Source organism: Corticium candelabrum, chromosome 3, assembly GCF_963422355.1.
Source record: "Corticium candelabrum chromosome 3, ooCorCand1.1, whole genome shotgun sequence".
In the NCBI taxonomy this organism is placed as follows: Eukaryota; Metazoa; Porifera; class Homoscleromorpha; order Homosclerophorida; family Plakinidae; genus Corticium; species Corticium candelabrum.
The window spans coordinates 6,121,900-6,141,035 of NC_085087.1; the positions used below are offsets into that span (position 1 = coordinate 6,121,900).

General features: G+C 42.8%; 2 protein-coding genes and 1 long non-coding RNA gene across 3 annotated transcripts; 1 reads left to right on the forward strand and 2 right to left on the reverse strand.

Annotated features, from left to right (window-relative positions):
- Positions 1 to 4,947: 4,947 nt before the first annotated feature.
- On the forward strand, positions 4,948 to 7,286 carry LOC134177333 (uncharacterized). Its single transcript, XM_062644107.1, has 2 exons — positions 4,948 to 5,044; positions 6,635 to 7,286. The coding sequence occupies exons 1-2, from the start codon at positions 4,962 to 4,964 to the stop codon at positions 7,146 to 7,148; spliced, it is 597 nt and encodes a 198-aa protein (XP_062500091.1). The 5' UTR covers positions 4,948 to 4,961; the 3' UTR covers positions 7,149 to 7,286.
- A 2,889-nt stretch (positions 7,287 to 10,175) lies between these two features.
- LOC134177687 (uncharacterized) lies at positions 10,176 to 11,057 on the reverse strand. The gene is made up of 2 exons (XM_062644466.1): positions 10,899 to 11,057; positions 10,176 to 10,385 (listed from the first exon to the last, which is right to left on the reverse strand). Exons 1-2 carry the CDS (start codon positions 11,055 to 11,057, stop codon positions 10,176 to 10,178), a joined length of 369 nt encoding a protein of 122 aa, XP_062500450.1.
- A 70-nt stretch (positions 11,058 to 11,127) lies between these two features.
- On the reverse strand, positions 11,128 to 11,636 carry LOC134176661 (uncharacterized). The gene is made up of 3 exons (XR_009969322.1): positions 11,579 to 11,636; positions 11,317 to 11,515; positions 11,128 to 11,246 (listed from the first exon to the last, which is right to left on the reverse strand). It is a non-coding gene; the product is annotated as an uncharacterized LOC134176661 (long non-coding RNA).
- Positions 11,637 to 19,136: the final 7,500 nt, after the last annotated feature.

Genomic DNA, 19,136 nt, shown 5'->3' on the forward strand with positions numbered 1-19,136 from the left:
AACGTGTTTTTTTGCGTAACGTCGTTATGCATGGGTATTCTTGTTGCTTGTTTGTTGTGAACATTGAAACCATGATACGAATGACTGACTCACATGCTAAGAGCTGTGTGCGCGTAATTGTAGGGTTGTACAGTAATTGTAGGCCGGTTTCATAATAGAAAGTAAAGTACGAAAGCGCATACGCTTAATTTGGCTATAGTTCTTTGTTGCTGTTTGGTTGTGCCCATGCATGGCTGTACACGTCGATCAGTTCATTCCTTCTGTACACAGCATTCTCTTTTCAGATTACATACGTGTACACGCATTGTACATTGTCTGTTAGTCGTTAAACGCACATTTTAAAGAAAGTGTTACATACACAGATGCGCAAAATCTAGTAAGAGATTGTATACCTTGTCATGCAGTTGGTGTTATATATCTGTTGTTTCATCTGCCTGCCTGGTTGTGTGTTGTTTTTTCGTCTTTGTTTGTTTTTTTGTCTGTCTGTTTGTCTGTTAGTCTCTCTGATTGATGCTCTGTTTGTCTGTGAGTCAGCTGCATGTTTGCTTGCATGCTATCCTGGTAAGCCATAGTGTTTGTCTGGTGTAACAATATTAATTGAATGGTATTAATTGGCAATAGACATATTAAGTGGTTCTTAGATAGTGAATTACATAAGGGTAACAATTAAGATCTTGCAAATTTGATGGCTAGGCTGGTCCCACCTGTTGATTTGTACTCATGCACATAACTGCATAGTTTGTCTATCTAGTAGTGTAGATGTAATGTGTATCTAAATAAATATATACACTGTAACTGCGTTTAGCTGGTCAAGATTGGCTGGTTTATGTTGTAATGTAATCAAGCATATATTGTAGACTAGTTGACATATATATATATGTATATATATATATATATATATATATATATATACTAAAACAACTAAACCAATTGTGTGCTTAATGCTATCATGCATTTACGTAGTGCAGCCTTTCATCGTGCCATGATATAAGCAATTGCTTTAGTATTTACGTACAAGTAAGGACGAAATGCTGTAACTGCCCACACAATTGCGAGTGCTTCCTTCTCTACTGTTGAATAGTTGTGTTCTGCTTTACGCAAAGCCCTGCTAGCATAGAACACTACTCTCTCTTTCCCCTCAATCACTTGAGATAGCACTGCCCCCAATCCTGTCTCACTAGCATCGGTGGCTAGGTGGAACGGTTTATCAAACTGTGGAAAAGCTAAGACTGGTGGTTCCGTCAGTCTCTCTTTTAGGACAGTGAAAGCTCTTTCACTGGCTTCAGTCCAGACGAAGTCTGTGCCTTTCTCCTGCAGTTGAAAAAGTAGGGTAGCAATCTGCGAAAATCCTGGTACGAACCTCCGGTAATAACCCGCTAAGCCAATGAATCCCTTCAGCTCTTTAACTTCTGTTGGTCTTGGAAAATTCTTGACTGCCTTTACTGGATCTGGTTGAATACCCCTCGCAGATACTATGTGTCCCAGGTACTTCACGGAATTCCTCGCAAAGTGACACTTAGCAGGTTGTAGCTTCAAACCTGCTGCATTAATTTCAATCTCTCAAATACCCTTTCTAGCCTCAACATGTGTTCCTTGAACGATGATGAAAACACTATGATGTCATCCAAGTAGATTAGACATTCTTCCCAAGATAAACCAGCTAGCACCGCTTCCATGAGTCGCTGAAAAGTACTGGGCGCATTGGTAAGACCGAAAGGCATGACATTAAATTCATACAGCCCATGCATTGATGTGAATGCCGTCTTTGGTCTATCATCGGGTGCCACCTCTACTTGCCAGTACCCAGAAGCTAAGTCCAACGTAGAAAAGTACTTGGCTCCTGAAAGGCTGTCCAGTGCCTCATCTATCCTAGGCAATGGGTCTGAATCTTTAGTCGTGACAGCGTTCAACTTCCGGTAGTCTACACAGAATCTAAATCGGCCATCCCCTCTCTTTACAAGAACAATCGGACTTGCCCAAGGACTTGCTGATGGACGAATAATGTCCCTCTCCAGCATCTCTTGAACTTGGTCTTTGACCACGGCTCTCAAGCTGTGTGGAAGTCGTCTGGGGTGCTGTCTAATTGGGGGACTGTCCCCAGTCTTGATTCTGTGTTGGACACGATCCGTTCTGCCTACTTCGCCTGCTTGGAATGCAAACAGATTAGCATGCGTGATGATCAGTGCCTCCAATTGTTTTCGTTCGCTCTCCTTCAGTGGCAGCTTGTTTGTTCAAATTGCTGCACTAGCTCATTGTTCTTTTCACTAACTGATGCATTAGTAGGTATGACATCACTTCTAGGGACTGTATTGTGGCTAGTGTCAATTCCTGCATCTGGTTCTTGAATCACGCCTACAATGGGGACGTTGTGGTCTATGCTGGTCAGTTGCCCTAATGCAGTTCCTTGTGACAGCTGCACTGGTCCACCAGGTGCCATCAATTGCATTGGCACCACATCCTGATCCAAACTGATTAGTGAGTGGGCAATCATGACACCTGTCTTGCTAATGACAGTATTGTCTGGCTCTAACATTGCCACTCCCTCTTGACATACCTTGTTACCATACTCATCCACTATGTGAGCTTCTCCCAGCTGTCTGGTCATTGTGGGAATCTGCATGCTGTGGTTGAGAATCAGAAAACAATGATTGCTTTGTACTCCTGGTGTGGTCAACCTTCCAATTGCACTTCCTGGTAGTGTCAGCCTTCTTCGCCTCAAGTCAACAGTAATGTTGTGCTTCAAAAGAAAGTCTACACCAAGAATGGGTCCTGTAGCTATGTTGGCTACCAAAAATGTATGATGAGTCTTCCACTGACCAATTTCCACTTGCAAATCCATCTTGCCACAGACATGGATATCATTTCCATCCACTCGAACTCCTTTCAGTGAATTGTGGCTATTCTCACCACTCCTAGATGAATCGTGGTTTCCCAGATAAAGCCTGCTGGGCACCAGAGATGCAGATGCACCAGTGTCTACCAGACACTGCGTCATCTGTCCTGCCACAATCGCCTGTACTGTGAGAGAGCATGATTGATCAGCTTCTCCACCAGTCAGAATACCCACAGTATTACTTTTCTGCGGTTCTTTGGTCAGGCTATTGGGGTTACTGTTGGTCTTCTTCCATGCTTCCTTGTGGGTAGGTTTCCCAGCCGGCACTGGACAATCTCGTTTCCAATGACCTGTACTACCACATCTGAAGCATCCTCCACTAATTTTTCGAGATCGGGACTGTTGCTTCCCAGTAGCTTCACCTTGAATGCGGTCTTCCAGTCGTTCCAGACGCGAGGTCAACGCTTCTAAAGAACGCACCATTGTTGTGCTAATGATTCCTGATCAGCAGACTGTGCTCCTGTTGTGGCAGCTATCCTTCCTTGTCTTGTACCTTGCCTGTCCTCTTTGCGACGCTGCAAGAGACACAGCTCTCTAGCTTTGCTCACCGTTTCGTTAAGGCCCACTGGTGCTAAGACGTATAGCTGATCACTGATGACCTCCGGTAACCCGGCAATGAACCGGTCAATCAACTGCTGCCGACGCAACTCTGCGGATAACCCAGGCTGTGCCTCTGTCTAGCAAACGTTCTAGATCACGTACAAACACATCAAGGTCCTCACCCGTCTGCAGAGTGCGACTATTGAGCTGCCGCGTTGCAAGGCGACGACGTTCTTCTGTACGCGGTTCAAATGCTGTTTTCAGAGCGGCAATGAGGTGGTCGTACGTATCCGTTTGCTGTTGAGTCAGCCGTTCAAACACTGCAAAGGCTCGTCCTTGCAGCAGAGTAGGCAACCGTACGACCTTGTCGTGGGCATCCCAGCGGTTAGCAGAACAGCAGAGATCAAAGCGACGCAACCAGGTAGATATGTCGCCATCAGCAAAAGGTTCTGGTAGGCACGGCTGACGATAGGCTTGAACCTGAGGTTGCTGTACAACTGGCTGATCGGCATCTTGCTGAGCCATGAACTCACTTCTGACACCAAAATGTAACGAGTATACGACTTGCAACAGTTGAAACCCAAAAGGCCACGATTCTATTGTGCCCGTACACTATATACTAGTCAGAAAGTAGGTGTGTCCATACGGCAAGAAACCACTAATTAGTATGACTGAGTTACTCTACAGTTATAAGTTTGCTGGATCACCAGGAATGTCGGTAGGTTTACTGGGAGCTTCAGCCAGTCTTGGCTTTAGGGTTGCATCTGGCAGTGATTTACATCCAAATTCTGATGGACATTCGAAAAAGAAAAACTGAAATGTATGAGGTTGATATATGGACTCTCTAGAGTTTGATGTCTGGACTCTTTAGATTTTGATGATCGAGTGTTATGATGATTAAATGGCTTACATTGTAAGGTGTTGTCAGCTGGCTTTGCTATACAGTCAATTTGTGTTCATGAAGAGGCAATCTTTTGGAAATGTTTGCAGTGAACTCTATGGTTACAGTCACCGTGCAACAGTTCCGATCATTACAGCTGTATACACACACACACACACACACACACACACACACACACACACACACACACACACACACACACACACACACACACACACACACACACACCACACCACACAAGGGACCTGGTTGCTTATCTGCTGCACCCGAGGCGAAAACGCTAGGGTCCAGTCAGTCACGTGACATACGATCGATCGACCAGTCGACTACTCGCTCACCTACTGCGTAACACATGACCAAGCTGCATAACAGCCGTTACTAATTTGGTTGTTGGAGGTTAACTAAACAGGCTGGCCAGTTTCAAAGCAGACTAAATGTTACAAATTAGGTCTTTAGTTGACATTAAATTTTTTCATTAGTTAAACTTACCCACCATTCACCTAAGACGTTAATTAATTACAACGAAGCAACAAGCTGCAGACTACAATAGTCTTAGAAAATCAGTGCAACTTAGTACAGTGTCTTCATACAGTCAGTTAGCGCACGCTAGTTAAACGGTACGTCCTGATGGCGTGTTGTCAACAGCGGCCACAGTCAAGTTGGATGTCTTGGTTTACTGGAGTGTCGTTCAAAAAGATTGAAGATTTTAGGTAAACTGGTTATTGTTATCTGTTTTTCATACTGGTGTTTTGTCGGGATTTTTTAAAATGACAGAAGACTGTCGCGTAGACGTGTAGGCACCGGAAATCGTTCGGCAGTGGCCAGTCCAATATCAAAGATTCTGTTTTCACCATAAGTGTAATACGACACAGCAACTTCTGTTTTAGGGCGTCGTACATGGCTAAATTACCCGAAGCGTGAAAAGCTTGAGTAGAGTCCCGGATTTGACTTTTTCTAGTGCTCCATATTGGAAAATCAGACCCTTCCTCGAAAAAGAGCTTGTGGCTGTACGAAAACTAAACCGATTAGCTTGAATCTAACAAATGATTTATCTTTACTTTGACTAAAATTGCAAGTGTCTCGTAAAAGATCCGGGACTCTACTGTAGTGTGACGTAAGCCGGACACGTAACGGACGATCGACGGACGACTCGCTCCGCCTCCTTGCATGTGCGCTCATGATCACAAGTGCAGATGGAGCCGTCAGCGTTACACACACACACACACACACACACACACACACACACACACACACACACACACACACACACACACACACACACACACACACACACACTGGCAGCAGCCTTGATTCAGATTAGTTAGTAGAGCGCTGCTTGTGCTATGAAGTGCTTTTATCTATTTATCTAATATATAAAGCTCAAATTGTCTGTCTGTGTGTGTGTGTGTGTCTGTGTCTGTGTGTGTGTGTGTGTGTGTGTGTGTGTGTGTGTGTGTGTGTGTGTGTGTGTGTGTGTGTGTGCGCGCGCGCGCGCGTGTGTGTGTGTGTTCGCGTTTGGGGGCCACGTCTTTTGTCCGTTTGCAACCGAAATCGGCACGCACACTCGGTACGCACAGCGGAAGGTTTGCGTAAAATAATTAAAAAAATTACGCACCGGGTCCCCTTTCGAGGGATCGACCCCCGCGTAAAATTTCTCGATGACGCAAACGCTACACATTCCGGTTCATTCGAACACACGCCCGCACCAGTCCTGTGTAGACTCTATGCATCGTCGTCCTTCGCAAAGCTTCGAGCAATCGAATATCTCTTGCCGACGAAACTTACTCTTCTATCGCTATCGTTTCTCTCCAAATTCTGATTGCATTTGCACCAAATCCAACCTACACGTTTTCTGCAGCAAGCGCTACACGGGGAGTGTGTCGATTTCGATCGAAACAAGCGCGAAGAGCAAGATTCGGATTCATTCAGTATATCCGGGACCTCGCAACAAAGATTGCACGTGACGTGTCCACATCTATAGACTACAGTATCATGCCCGTACGACGGACGGGCCATGTATACTAGTATTTAGTATAGAGTACAAACTGTTTGTGGAGTCAACTGTGCTAGCTTTCTGTGCTTTGTGTGTGTGTGTGTGTGTGTGTGTGTGTGTGTGTGTGTGTGTGTGTGTGTGTGTGTGTGTGTGTGTGTGTGTGTGTGTGTGTGTGTGTGTGTGTGTGTGTGTGTGTGTGTGTGTGTGTGTGTGTCTATTTGATATGTAGATTTAAATTTATTTAAACAGGCAATTTAGTTCGTATAGTCATTGGTCAATGTTTACCAATAGCGCTAATTTTTTCCAGGGATCTTAGGAATGGGGACCACATTGCAGTTGATGGCGTAAGCTCTACTGCAGGTCTTGGAGTGTTATCGCTTTGGCATCATGGCATTTACAATGACGGTTGCGTTTACCATTTTGTTGGTGGATCTAAAGGAAATGCAGGAATATGCAAGTCCGGATTCATGGAGTTCTTACGTGAACGAAATGTCCTTTATCAGTTTATATACGAAAAGGGTAAATGTTGCTCTCCAGAAGAGGTTATCCACAGAGCTGAGCAGATATTTCAAACTGGAGAATGGCCTGGCTACAAGTTGTTGAGGAACAACTGTGAGCATTTTGCTACATTTTGCAAGAAAGGAAAAGCATACTCCACTCAAGTCAAAGAATATGTAACTGGGGCAGTTACAACTATTGGAGCAGGAGTGGGTGTGGTTGCTACTGTGGGGGCTGCAATTGCATATGCACGCCATAACTTGGCTCAAGTGCAAGCAGTGACAACAATGATGATGATGATGATTGATGACCACAATCAATAAAAGAATTAGTCTGTTTCTAATCGGTTAGAGTTGGTGGTTCATTCGACAAGTTAGGACTTGAATGTGAACAATTAGTATATGTACTCGTTGTTCCAAGTTGTTTACTGTTAGACCTGACAAGACAACATATTGAGTTGACTGCAGCTTTTCTGGGGTTGCTTGCAAAGTAGTCTATGAGGTCATTCAACGCATGGTGCACTGATGGCATAGGTGTATTATTATGAAATCTTTGAATTAAACAATAGATAATTATAACCATCTCATAGTAGATTAGTCTATCTACTTGTGCTAGATGGACTAACCTACTTTGAGATGGTTATAATTATCTACTGTTTAATTGCGTGTAATGATCACACACACTTACTCACTCACTCACTGATTTTATTAATTATGCTTCTCCACACATACATTCTGTGACTCATTTAGGGAGCATCTCCAATTACTGGAAATTTTCTTTGATTCGAACAATGATCATATTGGTGGTGACCACCCTCCCACCCCTTCAAATCGAACAATTATCTGAAACATGTTTACAACACTGATGTTCCTGAAAAAACTCAACGGGCTTTATCAACCTTACTTTCCCAAATAGAGTAGCTTTGCATCGTGACAGGCTTTAGTAATACTAACAAGCAAAAATAGGACTAGTTGTCTACTATATAGTAGATGTTGCTCTAGGAAACAGTCGGCACGAACAACTTGGCACATGGATGTTAACACGCAGCTCAGTGTGTTGTGCCACAGAGGTGAATCGGTACATGGACTAGTAGGCTGTAGCTTAGACTAATATTTTTAGTGTCAGACGGTTTTGGGTCTCTACCCCACTCACTCACTTCTGAATGTTAACTGTTGGGATTGGAGAAACTGTTTGGTAATTGGAGATGTTCCCTTTCTCACTCACTCAGCTCTTGCTTTGCCATGCTCACTTGTTACATGAACGTTACTGCATGGAGAAGACCAGTTGGAGGCGGCTGACTGACGTACCTACATACACACACACACACACACACACACACACACACACACACACACACACACACACACACACACACACACACACACACACACACACACACACACACACCGAGAAATGGTGCACTGTTAATTGACATAACTTAGGACAACAGCAGATTGTGAACAAAAAGCTTATAACTGTTAAAACCGGTTTGTTTACAGCACAATTAGATAAACTGGATGAGTAAGCTTCATTACCAGTAGATAAGCTAAGTAGTTCCTCTTATTTAACAAAAATTATAGCCGGATTCCAAATTGTTACTGTCATGATCGTAAGCTAGCGATTTCTTCAAATGCCACAGAACATATCAATATCAGGCTGCACGACTGTCACAGTGCAAGTCTGAGTCAGACAATGTTAGGTGGAGGATTTACAGTGATTCATGCGTGTAGCACCGTTTGAGGTCAAATTGTGTATTACAAATGCTTCAATTTGTAAGTACACATTGAACTTACAACTGACCAACCTTCCTAGCTATAGTGCATGACTGAGGTGGTCAATATTAATAGCTATTTTTGTAAAGTTATAGCGACTATTTGTTTATCACGAGTCGCGTATTCTTATCTATCATGATCAAAGTAAGCAAACGTTGACTTACAATTAAGTGTAAATACAGTATCAACCTTTCATGGTTGATATGAATGGTAAAATAAGATTTACTTTGCTGAAGCACATACGACTGAGAAAAACTCAATAATTTAGTACTAATACACTCACCGTCTTTGCTGACGTCAACTGGCTGATAAAAAACCAAGATTGTCATGCAGCAACTCTAAGCTAGCCTTGGAGTCCCGCACAAAACAATAGCGTTACGTCGACTGTACGGTATTGACCTCTAGAGAAACGTTTTTCAGCGGTACCATCGCGTTTGAATAATGATATGGCAAGCTTACAGCTGTAGATATTCTAACTAAACTGTTCAATCAACGATTCTACTTACTCAAACATTCCATACAGTTGGTACCTTATCCGAGAGTTTATATCTAGCGCTAACGTTGTTCGACTGGAAATATGTAAACTCTGGCGCTGTACAATGACTGCATGAGGCTAAGAGACTGAAGGTAAGTTAGAAAACGCGTTCTTTATGTAATGTCGAGAGGAATTGGTATTCTTGTTGCTCGTTTGTTTTGAACATTGAAAACATGATGCAGAGACTACTCACATGATAGGACCTGTGATGTAGAGTTGTAGTATTGCGAAGGCCGGATTCATGACATTAGTTAATTAATTAAGTGCTGAAGCGTATCTATAAGGTAAGTAGATAGCTAAGTAATTAATTTGGCTATGTACAGTTCTTTGTTGCGTTGTGGCTGTCAGATCATTCCTTTTGTCTAACGTCATTCTCTTTTCAGATTACATGCAGACATTGTGCATTGTCTGTTAGTCGTTATTTCACATTTTTACAAGAAAGTGTCACATACACAGATCTCTAAAATTTACTAAGAGATTGTATACCTTGTCATTTCATATTCATTTGGTGTTTTTTGTCGTTTCATTTGCCTACCTGGTCGTCAGTTTGTTTTTGTTGTTTTTGTTACTTTGTTTGTCTTTTTGTCTGCTAGTTTGCCTGATTGATGCTCTGCTTATCTATCTCTGAGTCATGATCAGCTGTTTATAAGCTTGCTTACCGGTATGACTGCTATAGTGTTTGTCTAGTGTCTCCATTGAATGGTGTTAATTGGCAATTAATAAAATGTGATTCTTAGAATAGTGAGTTATCTATAGGGGTAACAATTAGGATCTTGCAAATTTGATGGCCAGGCTGGTCTCACTTGTTGGTTTTGTATTAGGTTTGCTGTACCCACATATGTACATAGCTAATTGTAGACGCGAAGTGTGATGTAGGTGTGTTTAAATGAATATTTATATACACTGTCAAAATCGTTGGTTTATGTTGTAATGTAATCAAGCATATAGTGTAGACTAGTTGACCTACTAAAACAATGTGGTGGATATCATACTTGGAGAAAACCACATTTTAATGCTATCATACATTTACGTAGCTCAGCGTCTCATCGTGCCATGATATAGGCAATTGTTTTAGTATTTACGCGATCATAGTGGTTTCCAGCACTATTTCTGCTGCTCCTGTACTGTGTTCCAAAACCAAGAAATGAGTCTGGTGTATAAAAATTGTTCTGATTGTTAGCAATAAATCCCAGACGAGCTCCAGCATGATATGAGCTGTATCCTGAATAAGTGCCTTTTGTGTTGAAACCTTCCTGTATTCAAAAACAAAAGAAAAGTCTCACTATATTACCAATTAATTGAAACGGCCAGACAGTGGCGGTTAGTTGTTATTTAGTTTTGATGTTAGGTAATACCTTTTTACTGCAGAAAACTGTCTTACAACTAACTACACAAGTCGATAGGCATATAGAAACCCAGCTGTTGCAGCACAAACTGACGTGCAAGGGGTGGCACAAGTTTGCCATAGAAAAAAAAGATAGTGTTTCAGTAAGTAAAACATTAATCATACCCCTGAGGCTGACACAGCAAGCGAAACGGAAACTAAAACACTAGTAACACCTTTGGTTGCAACTCAAGACAGTTTCAAAGTATATATACTATTTCTCTGTCTTTGATAAACAATGCCGTCAACTTTGTCAGCCTTGTTTTTGTGACTATAAACAAGCATTATAATGTGGTTGAGTCGCGGTAGCAACATGGCTGTTTGGGGTTTATGTTCAGTCTTGTTTATTTATTTATTACTGTTAGAGTTAGGTAATGCTCACCCTATTGCAATAGTCCTGCAGAGACGACGTTGGCAGTAGATTTCTCCACTTATTTTCACCAATACTCGTACTTCTGTACTTTCCATCAGCAGTAAGACTGTAGAGAGAAGATGCGCTGTAGCTGAGGGTGATCCATCTGATCGTTCCATCTACTTTCATTCCCAAACAAAGTTCAGTAAATGGTAGTGTCCAATAGGAAGCCAGTTTTGCTTCCTTGTCATCCAAATCCAAATTAGTTGGTTGGAATGTTTTCTTGTTTGCCCACAGATTGCTTTCATAGCTAAAGGTTTGTTGATTTCCATCTATTTTCATGATTAGAGTCCAACCTTCATTAGCATCACAGAATACCTGTTGTAGACAAAATCTCCTTGTAATGATAGAAATTCATTTTCTATTGAAATAGCTCGATACTTTTAACCTGATAAGATAGATCTTTGTAGACTGGTTTAATCCAATACTTTCCATTTTTGGCAGAAGACTTGTGGTAGAGTGCTATTTCCTTACACGATAATGCAGGCAACAGAGACGAGCTGCCAGGTGTTATTAACAAGTGGGTCACCCAGCTTTGCCATCACAATGCTCTACCTTATCTACTTGCTGATTATATCTCATCACACCTGATTAACACATTTACTGAATGTAGTTAATTGTTTATTTGTAATGCACTCTGATGTGCTTACCCTTTTCATCATTAGAGCACGCGTTTAAACGGAATACGCCTGGTGCCCCCTCGGTCCGGTCGGACCCCTAACTCCGGTCTCGCCTGTGACACCTTTTGGACCAACTTTTCCAGTTGCCCCTTTATCACCTAATATTGGTACATACCAATATATGTAGAAATAATATTGGAACACTGTTAAATGTATTTGCAACTTTGAATTGTAAAATTAATTTTAGAACATTTAGATGTTTGAAAGTAACACAATAATTTGATTTTATATGAATGTATTAGGTGAACTATATAAGTAAGAAAAAATCAAATCAAATTGATTTTTTGTCTTTAAGTTGCAATGCAGAGCAATATCCAATTTCTAATTATGAGAACTGCTTGCGTTTTATTCTTACAAGACTTTCTAGAACATTTAGTACACGGTTTCTAGTCTAAATATTAATAAATCACGCAAATACCGTTTTTCCTCTTTGTCCTTCAGGACCAGGACCTTCATGATCGCCATGATTACCAGGAACGCTGGAAGCGCCATGACCAAAAGGAGCACCAGGAGCGCCAGCAGCTCCAGGAAGACCTTGAATGCCTGCGACGGTTAATCTACAGTACACATTTATTACTTTATTGTAATTGGTTACACATGTGTATAATGTGTCTCTACCTGAACAGCAATTGTTTTTGCTGCCTTTACATTCCTACGAGAAAACAAAGAATTTGTTGTTGACTTCAAAATCACCACGTTGATATGAGAAGGTAAAGCATTGCAATGACTAATGTGTGTGTGTGTGTGTGTGTGTGTGTGTGTGTGTGTGTGTGTGCGCGTGCGTGCGTGCGTTCGTGCGTGTGTGTATGTGTGTGTGTGTGTGTGTGTGTGTGTGTGTGTGTGTGTGTGTGTGTGTGTGTGTGTGTGTGTGTGTGTGTGTGTGTGTGTGTGTGTGTGTGTGTGTGTGTGTGTGTGTGTGTGTGTGTGTGTAGTAATAAAGTAAGTCCAGGAAAGCTCTGTCACGTTCGTCGGTTCCGGCGCATCTCTGATCGCTTGGTCCTTGGTCTCCGTGGGCGAGATGCCTTGCTCACTGATAATATGACCCAAGTATTCCACTCGAGGCTGATTGAATTCGCATTTCTTGTTTCAGTCTCATACCAGCCCTATCCAATCGTCTCAGCACTGTTAACAACCTCTGTTCATGTTGTTCTTCATTTTCGCCAACTACTAACAAGTCGTCCAAATAGCAGATGACACTAGGAATTCCTGACAAGAGGTTGTCCATGGTCCGCTGCCAAATTTCAGGCGCTGAACATATTCCGAAAGGCATCCAATGAAATGTGAATAAACCCTTGTTGGTATTAATCGTCAAATAATGTTGGCTATCAAGAGCAACACACATCTGCTGGTACGCCTGTTTCAAATCCATTCGCGAGAATCTTTATTATCCAGCCAAAGTTGCCAACAGACCCTGGGGATTCGGCATTGGATAACCTCCCATATCTAAATAGGGGTTTATCGTGACCTTGTAGTCACCACACAGTCTTACTTTACCGTCCCCTTTTCAAATTACAACTACTGGAGTTGCCCAGTCACTCTTTTCTACTAGTCGTATCGCTCCCTCGCGTTGCATGCGATCTAGTTCCTGATTGACTTTTCTTGTAGAGCATACGGCACCGGTCGAGGTCTGTGGAATCTCGGGTTAGCCTCAGATGTCAGTGTAATTCTTGCCTCGATCATGCCCTTGTACAGTACCCACGCCGGGACCAAATAATCTTGGAAACTTCTCCTTGAGGTCAAACATTTGGCATGCCTCAACACTGAACAGAGATCCCCAATCGAGCCGGATCTTACTTAACCAGTTCCTCCCCAGAATGGCTGGTTTACCCCTTACATCTACTATTATAATTTTAGCAGTAGCATGCTGCTCACGGTATCTCACCGGTACTGTTGCCTCTCTCTTCACTATGAGGCTTCCGCCGCTGCACGTCTTCAATGTCACCGTACTTGCATGTAGCTGGACATGGGACAGATACTGCTCATATACACTGATGGGTATTACCGTCACCGTGGCTCCTGTGTCCACCTTCATTAGTATCTGACTGTCGGCTACTTCCAGTGTGATCTTGACTCCGCCCTTACCAGATTGGGCAAACACCACATCGACAGTATTTTCATCAATTTGATGAGTGGGTTGTGGGTTGTGGCTTGCCTTTCGCTGTGGTACGTACGGCTGCGGTGCCCTTCTTAATTAAGATCATCTTGTTGAGATCGTTTGCGGCATACTCTACTTGTCCCTTGCAAAAACGACACTTCTGAGACTTGAATTTGCATGTACTGGGGTGATGTCCACGTCCACCACATCTATAGCATTCTCTGCTGTCTCTAGTAATTGCCTTGCCTTGCAAGCGCCACCTGCTGTGTCATGTTGTACGCTAAACGCCGTTTCGACTTGCCTTGCAAGGTGGTCGCCTTGTGGTATGTATTCCCACGTAAAGCATGCGTTTCGTCTCTCACGGTTTCAGCGGCTTGTGCAATGTGGACTGCCTTCGTCAAGGTCAGCTCTGATTCGGCAAGGATCTTTCTCTGCACAACCTCGTGCACACACCAGTCGATCCCTAGCCGAGCGCTGCATCCAGGTAGTCTTCGAATTCGCAGTGCTTCGATAGCCTGCGTAGATCAGCCTTACAATTCGCGATCGTCTCACCTTCTCTCTGAAGACGCTGATAAAAACGGAATCTCTCCGCGATCACAACGATACGTGGCTCAAAATGGCTTTTCAACAGCGCAAGCAACTCATCCAGTGACTTGTCTTGTAGCTTCACTGGCCTCACCAGATTATTCAAGAGCGTGTATGTCGTAGTACCGACGCAAGTCAAGAAGACTTCTTTCTGCTTGTCTGCGTCCTCCGATCCATTCGCAGCGCAGTACAGGAGAAAACGCTCTTTGTAATCTTCTACGTACGTTAACAACTTCTGCATTAAATTCTACCAGCTTACCACGTCTTCCCGTGGTCATGCGTCCTCGTCGCCAATTGTACTGTATTTGTACTTAGACGCACGCACTGATTCTACACCACGGAAGACTGACGGTCTATTGCTAATAACACACCGAACTATATCTGAACGTGGAACACAGACTCTAGCAATGCGATTGACAATGCAACTGCATGCTTGCGGCTATTTTATATACATGTCATTGTAACGTCGCCCTTAAATAATTATACGCACAAGACACCACAGTATTCTTGTTGCTTGTTAGTTTTGAACATTGAAAACATGATGCGTAGGCTAGCTAGTTAATGATCTACTAGAACAATTTGGTGGATATCTTACTTGGAAAAAACTTGAATGCTATCGTGCATTTACGTAGTGCACAGTCTCATCGTGCCATGATATAGGCAATTACTTTAGTAGTTACGTGTCCATGATTGTAGTTGCCAGCACTTAGTTTGATGTTCTGGTGCTCTATTCCAAAGCCAAGAAAAGAATCTGGTGTAGAACAATCGTTCTCATTGTTAGCAAGAAATCCCAAACGAACTCCAGCAGCTTGACTTGATCTGTAGCGTGAGTAAACGCTTCTTGCGTTGAATCCTTCCTGTACTCAAGAACAAAAGTCTCAAAGTATTGACAATACTCTAGCTAACCAAAACGGACGGTGGCGCTTTGTATTTGGTGTTGATGAAAGTAGACTTTTGCTACAGAAAGTTGTCCTAGACCTACAGTACTTGCACAAATTGATAGGCGTAGAAACCGGTTGTAGAAGCGCAACCGGTATAGACAGCACCCTCCTATATTATTCTATTTAGATTGTACATGATCCAATTCATACTGTCACTAGCCAATTAGTCCGTTCTTCGCTCAGGAAAATTAATTAAGGTAATTATCACAAATTCCTATTATAGTCATACATACACACACACACACACACACACACACACACACACACACACACACACACACACACACACACACACACACACACACACACACACACACACACACACACACACACACGTACATGTACAAACACGTACACACACATGTACATGTACAAACACGTACACACACATGTACATGTACAAACACGTACACACACACACACACACACACACACACACACACACACACACACACACACACACACACACACACACACCACACAACACACACACCACTCACACACACACACACACACACACACACACACACACACACACACACACACACACACACACACACACACACACACACGTACATGTACAAACACGTACACACACACACACACACACACACACACACACACACACACACACACACACACCACACAACACACACACCACTCACACACCACACACACACACACACACACACACACACACACACACACACACACACACACACACACACACACACACACACACACACACACACACACACACACACACACACACACACACACACGTACATGTACAAACACGTACACACACATGTACATGTACAAACACGTACACACACACACACACACACACACACACACACACACACACACACACCACACAACACACACACCACTCACACACCACACACACACACACACACACACACACACACACACACACACACACACACACACACACACACACACACACACACACACACACATGTACAAACACGTACACACACATGTACATGTACAAACACGTACACACACACACACACACACACACACACACACACACCACACACACACACACACACACACACACACACACACACACACACACACACACCACACACACACACACACACACACACACACACACACACACACACACACACACACACACACACACCACACCACACAACACACCACACACGCACACACACACACACACACACACACACACACACACACACACACACACACACACACACACACACACACACACAACGGCTTTATAATGGGGCGCGGTACGAGTTTGTGTATCTCTACCGCGTTTCTTTTATCTTCACAACATAATCCGATTGAGCCATAGACATGCAAAAGCCTTAATTAATTAAAGGCAAGATTGATTCATTTTGCACTACTAACACAATGCGCATGCTCACGTCTACTTGCATGTTTCTTCCACACTAATCCGATTCCACTGGAATACTTTCGGTTAATCCAGTATAGAGCTCAACCGGATTAGCTTGTGGAAATTAAAGAAATGCGGCCTAGAGAAGAGATAGAGAAGAGAAGAGTACATCGATCTACATCTAACACGCAGACAATGAAGCAAAACGTAATAGCTAAATTAAATTTCTGCTATTGGTACGTACACAATATTGTGTTGTGTTGATTTGCATCTACGCATGTGTTTGATGTTTTTATGCATGTGATGTACGTGCCTAGCTGACGGTATTTTAGTACATGTACTCACTCTATTGCAGTGTTGCTGCAGAGATAATTGTGGCAGTAAAGGTCTCCACTTATTCTCACCAATACTCGTGCTTCTGTACTTTCCATCAGCAATGACACTGTAGAGAGATGATGCGCCGTAGTTGAAGCTGATCCATCTGATTGTTCCATCTACTTTCATTCCCAAACGAAGTTGGGTAAATGGTAGCGTCCAATAGGCAGCAAGTTTTGTTTCTTTGTCATCCCAATCTAAATTAGTTGGTTGGAATGTTTCCTTGTTTGACCACAGTTTGCTTTTATAGTAGAAGTTGTTTAGATTTCCATCTATTTTCATGATTAGAGTTCAACCTTCATTAGCATCACAGAATGCCTGTTATAGACAAATCTCATTGTAAATAACAGAAACTATGTTTTTATTCAAAAAGATATATGTAACCTGATAAGGTAGATCATTGTAAGATGGTTTAATCCAATGCTTTCCATTTTTGGCAGAAGACTTGTAACAGAGTGCTATTTCCCTACACGATGTTGCAGGCAACAAAGACGAGCTGCCGGGTGTCAGTAACAACTGGGTCACCCAGCTGTTATCGTCACAATACTCTACCTCCTTTACTTGCTGATTATATCTCATCATACCTGATCAACACATTTACTGAATATAATTAATTGTTCATTTGTAATGCATTCTGATGTGCTTACCTTTTCTGTCATTAGAGCACATGTTTAAACGGAAAACACCTGGTGGCCCCCTGGGTCCGGTCGGACCCTTAACTCCGGTCTCGCCTGGGACACCTTTTGGGCCAACTTTTCCTGTTGCCCCTAAAGTCGGTACCATTGCATTGTATTTAGAATTAATTAATTACGCAAATACCTTTTTCTCCTCTTTGTCCTCCTGGACCAGGACTTCCACGATCGCCACGATTACCAGGAGCGCCGGGAGCTCCAGGCGTGCCAGCAGCTCCAGCAGCTCTAGGAACACCTGCTACGGTTATACAGTACACGTTTATTGCTTTTATCAATGTAATTTGTTACAAATATGTGTACAATATGTCTCTACCTGAACAGCAACTGTTTTTGCACACTTTACTTTCCTACAAGAAACAAAGAAATTGTTGACTTCAAATCATCGCGCTGAGATGAGGAGGTAAAGCATTGCATTAACTAACGTATGTGTAATTGCCGTCTCTTCCGCGTCTGATGTTGCTACAACGGTCACTGTCAACAACAAGAGCACAACGAGTCTGAATCCCTGCATGGTACCGTACAGTACGTCGTGGGAGAGAAACCGATGATAGCTAGAGTACGTCTCAGCAAACTTGAACGGTAGAACTGACTGCTGATGGTTTAGTTTTGTCTTTATAGTTTAGAAGCGACAAAAGTCGACGTGGCTATTACGTAACTCTCGTCCTTGTCGATACTAATTAACAAAGGCACAGCAGTTGACGACATGGTCATACCACAGACATTTGTCGCTTTTACGTAGAGACCGCAGTCTAGAATAACAAATACCAATACCAATTATGGTCGTTTTTTTCCGGACCATCTGAGCGACCGTCGGCAGCTGCGTATACACGGAGGGGCCCAGAGGGGCCACGGACTCCTCCAAAATTTTAAGGCGTGGCGCATCATGATCTGCCCATAGCCTGCTTGCAACTACAGTAGAGACTGATTGGGTGAAGAAACACTAAAGTGCTAAACTCTCGGCTGCTAGATAGCCTTGGGCATCACGAAACAGCTACTTCACACGCAAGAAACGACACATGCGACTAGACTAGAGTGCGCTGCTAGATAATTAATTAACATCAAAACCGTGGGATTGCCTACATTCGTTACCTCTTGAAAGTGCATGTGTATGCAAATACATCAAGGCATTGAGTTGCACGCTAGCGATAACAATGAGCGCATTCGGCCGACTGCAGCGGTACTGTACCACTACACGTCTCAGGTAATAACGTGACTTGAGCTCACAATATGGTCAGAAAATTGAGAAAGACTTGTATGCGTGTTAACGTTGATATGTTATATAGATAACGTTCAACTTTAATGCAAACTAGATAATGTTCAACGTTAACATTAAACGTTGACGTACAATTATGTGAAATACAGTATTAAACTTTCATGGTTGATATTGATGATGAAATGAGATTTGCTCTGCTGAAGCACGTACGACCGATCAGCATTCAAT

Bases quoted from the DNA above. Each gene is read 5' to 3' on its own strand.
- LOC134177333 (XM_062644107.1), top strand. From the start codon at position 4,962: ATGGCGTGTTGTCAACAGCGGCCACAGTCAAGTTGGATGTCTTGGTTT. The intron at 5,045-6,634 runs GTAAACTGGTTA...AATTTTTTCCAG, and splicing joins AAAAAGATTGAAGATTTTAG to GGATCTTAGGAATGGGGACC.
- LOC134177687 (XM_062644466.1), bottom strand. From the start codon at position 11,057: ATGAAAGTAGATGGAACGATCAGATGGATCACCCTCAGCTACAGCGCA. The intron at 10,386-10,898 runs GTGAGCATTACC...TTTTGAATACAG, and splicing joins TGCAGGACTATTGCAATAGG to GAAGGTTTCAACACAAAAGG.